This window comes from Perkinsus marinus (assembly GCF_000006405.1).
Source record: "Perkinsus marinus ATCC 50983 genomic scaffold scf_1104296935304, whole genome shotgun sequence".
NCBI lineage: Eukaryota > Perkinsozoa > Perkinsida > Perkinsidae > Perkinsus > Perkinsus marinus.
In genome coordinates, this window is record NW_003214507.1 from 1 (window position 1) to 1,772 (window position 1,772).

The window sequence follows — 1,772 nt, forward strand, 5'->3', positions numbered from 1 at the left end:
GAGGGTGCCCCTCGGCACTACATGCCTCCCGAATTTCCTGCTCTCGGTTCGGCGGCTGTTGTTACTGCCATGTGTAGTGCCGCCCAACTGCAGCTAGAAGACGAGGATGAAAATATCCAGGGCGGTGCTCAATGGATCTACGATGCTGGTCCGGTCCACACCAAAGATTCGCCCATGGCCAGAGAGTTCAATTCTGGCCCCTATGTCCCTGAGCACAAGCGGTATATTGAAGTTTTAGAGCAACCTGGATGCTTGGCTTCCGACATGGAAGTGGCTATGCTATTCACTTTAGGGCAAGTGTATGGTATCAAGACTGGCTGTGTTCTCGCTCCTATTCGTGGTGGAAGTGATCCCATCTCTGACAAGGCAAACCTCAAGAGTGAGGTGATTGGTCGCTCGTGAAGGATTGCATGCCGCGGTATGGCTCACTTGAAAAAACATGGATAGACTCGCCAGCAAGGCGTCGTTGCTAGCTCGTAGTGACGAGTAGGTCTGCCACCTCAGTGGTACCGAGAGAACTTGGTGCTTGTGTTGGAAGTGTTGGTCCAGTGGTTTTCCCTAGATAATTGCTCTCGCATACGGCTGTTGATTATCTGCCGGAACTGACTTGTTGTTATCTTTCTCTCATATCGACATCAGTAGCCTTCTCACCCTATTTCCAAGGGATTTATGCTCTACGCATACCACGCGACTGTTTTTTGTGGCTTTTTAGTATTCATCGTACACTCATTTGGATTGTGTTTTTGAGTGGATCAAACTTATTCTATAACCTCATTCGCTCGAGTAGAATCTTCTGCTGTGGCAGCTCGGGATTTCACCATAAGGGCCTGTTGAATATTTCCAAGATAGTATGTCTGAAACTCGACGACGACGTAGGACTTCAAGTACCGGTAGACCCTCATCCTCAATAGTCTCCGAGAAGGAGGAGTTCGATATGGTAATAACACTCATCCGTATACTCCCTAAGGTCTGTTGTGCTCATTATTTCGTGGGGCGGTTATGCCACTCTGGAATTAAGTAAACTTGACCGTAGGCGATGAGATGTGCTCATTAATTTTGTGGGGCGGCTATGCCACTCTGGAATTAAGAAAAATTGACCGTAGGCGATGAGATGTGTTCATTAATTTTGTGGGGCGGCTATGCCACTCTTGAATTAAGTAAAATTGACCGTAGGTGATGAGATGTGCTCATCAATTTTGTGGGGCGGCTATGCCACTCTTGAATTAAGTAAAATTGACCGTAGGTGATGAGATGTGCTCATCAATTTTGTGGGGCGGCTATGCCACTCTTGAATTAAGTAAAATTGACCGTAGGTGATGAGATGTGCTCATCAATTTTGTGGGGCGGCTATGCCACTCTTGAATTAAGTAAAATTGACCGTAGGTGATGAGATGTGCTCATCAATTTTGTGGGGCGGCTATGCCACTCTTGAATTAAGTAAAATTGACCGTAGGTGATGAGATGTGCTCATCAATTTTGTGGGGCGGCTATGCCACTCTTGAATTAAGTAAAATTGACCGTAGGTGATGAGATGTGCTCATCAATTTTGTGGGGCGGCTATGCCACTCTTGAATTAAGTAAAATTGACCGTAGGTGATGAGATGGGGGATTAGTTTTGTTGGCACGATAGAGTAACGCCAATTTCGACAAACTGTGGGATTCGATGTTATTTGCCGAGTCCGATCTCGCACGGGGCGGATATGCCATAGGAGGGCTAGGATTCTTACCTCGTACTTCTGTAAAACCTTCCTTGAAGTGGCATAGCTGCCCCA

General features: G+C 46.7%; 2 protein-coding genes across 2 annotated transcripts in view; one reads left to right on the plus strand and one right to left on the minus strand.

The window, feature by feature from the left end:
* Positions 1 to 21: 21 nt before the first annotated feature.
* Positions 22 to 402, plus strand: Pmar_PMAR015677 (conserved hypothetical protein; the record flags this gene model as incomplete). Its single annotated transcript, XM_002783975.1, has 1 exon — positions 22 to 402. One exon carries the CDS (start codon positions 22 to 24, stop codon positions 400 to 402), a length of 381 nt encoding a protein of 126 aa, XP_002784021.1.
* Positions 403 to 1,609: 1,207 nt separating this feature from the next.
* Pmar_PMAR015678 (malate dehydrogenase, putative) overlaps positions 1,610 to 1,772 on the minus strand; it is a gene marked incomplete at both ends in the record, with an annotated part of 871 nt that continues 708 nt past the window's right edge. The window contains 2 exons of the mRNA XM_002783976.1: positions 1,610 to 1,651; positions 1,728 to 1,772. The exon at positions 1,728 to 1,772 is cut by the window's right edge and continues 4 nt beyond it. Coding sequence (XP_002784022.1) covers positions 1,610 to 1,651; positions 1,728 to 1,772 — 87 coding nt within the window. The remainder of the gene's footprint in view (positions 1,652 to 1,727) is intronic.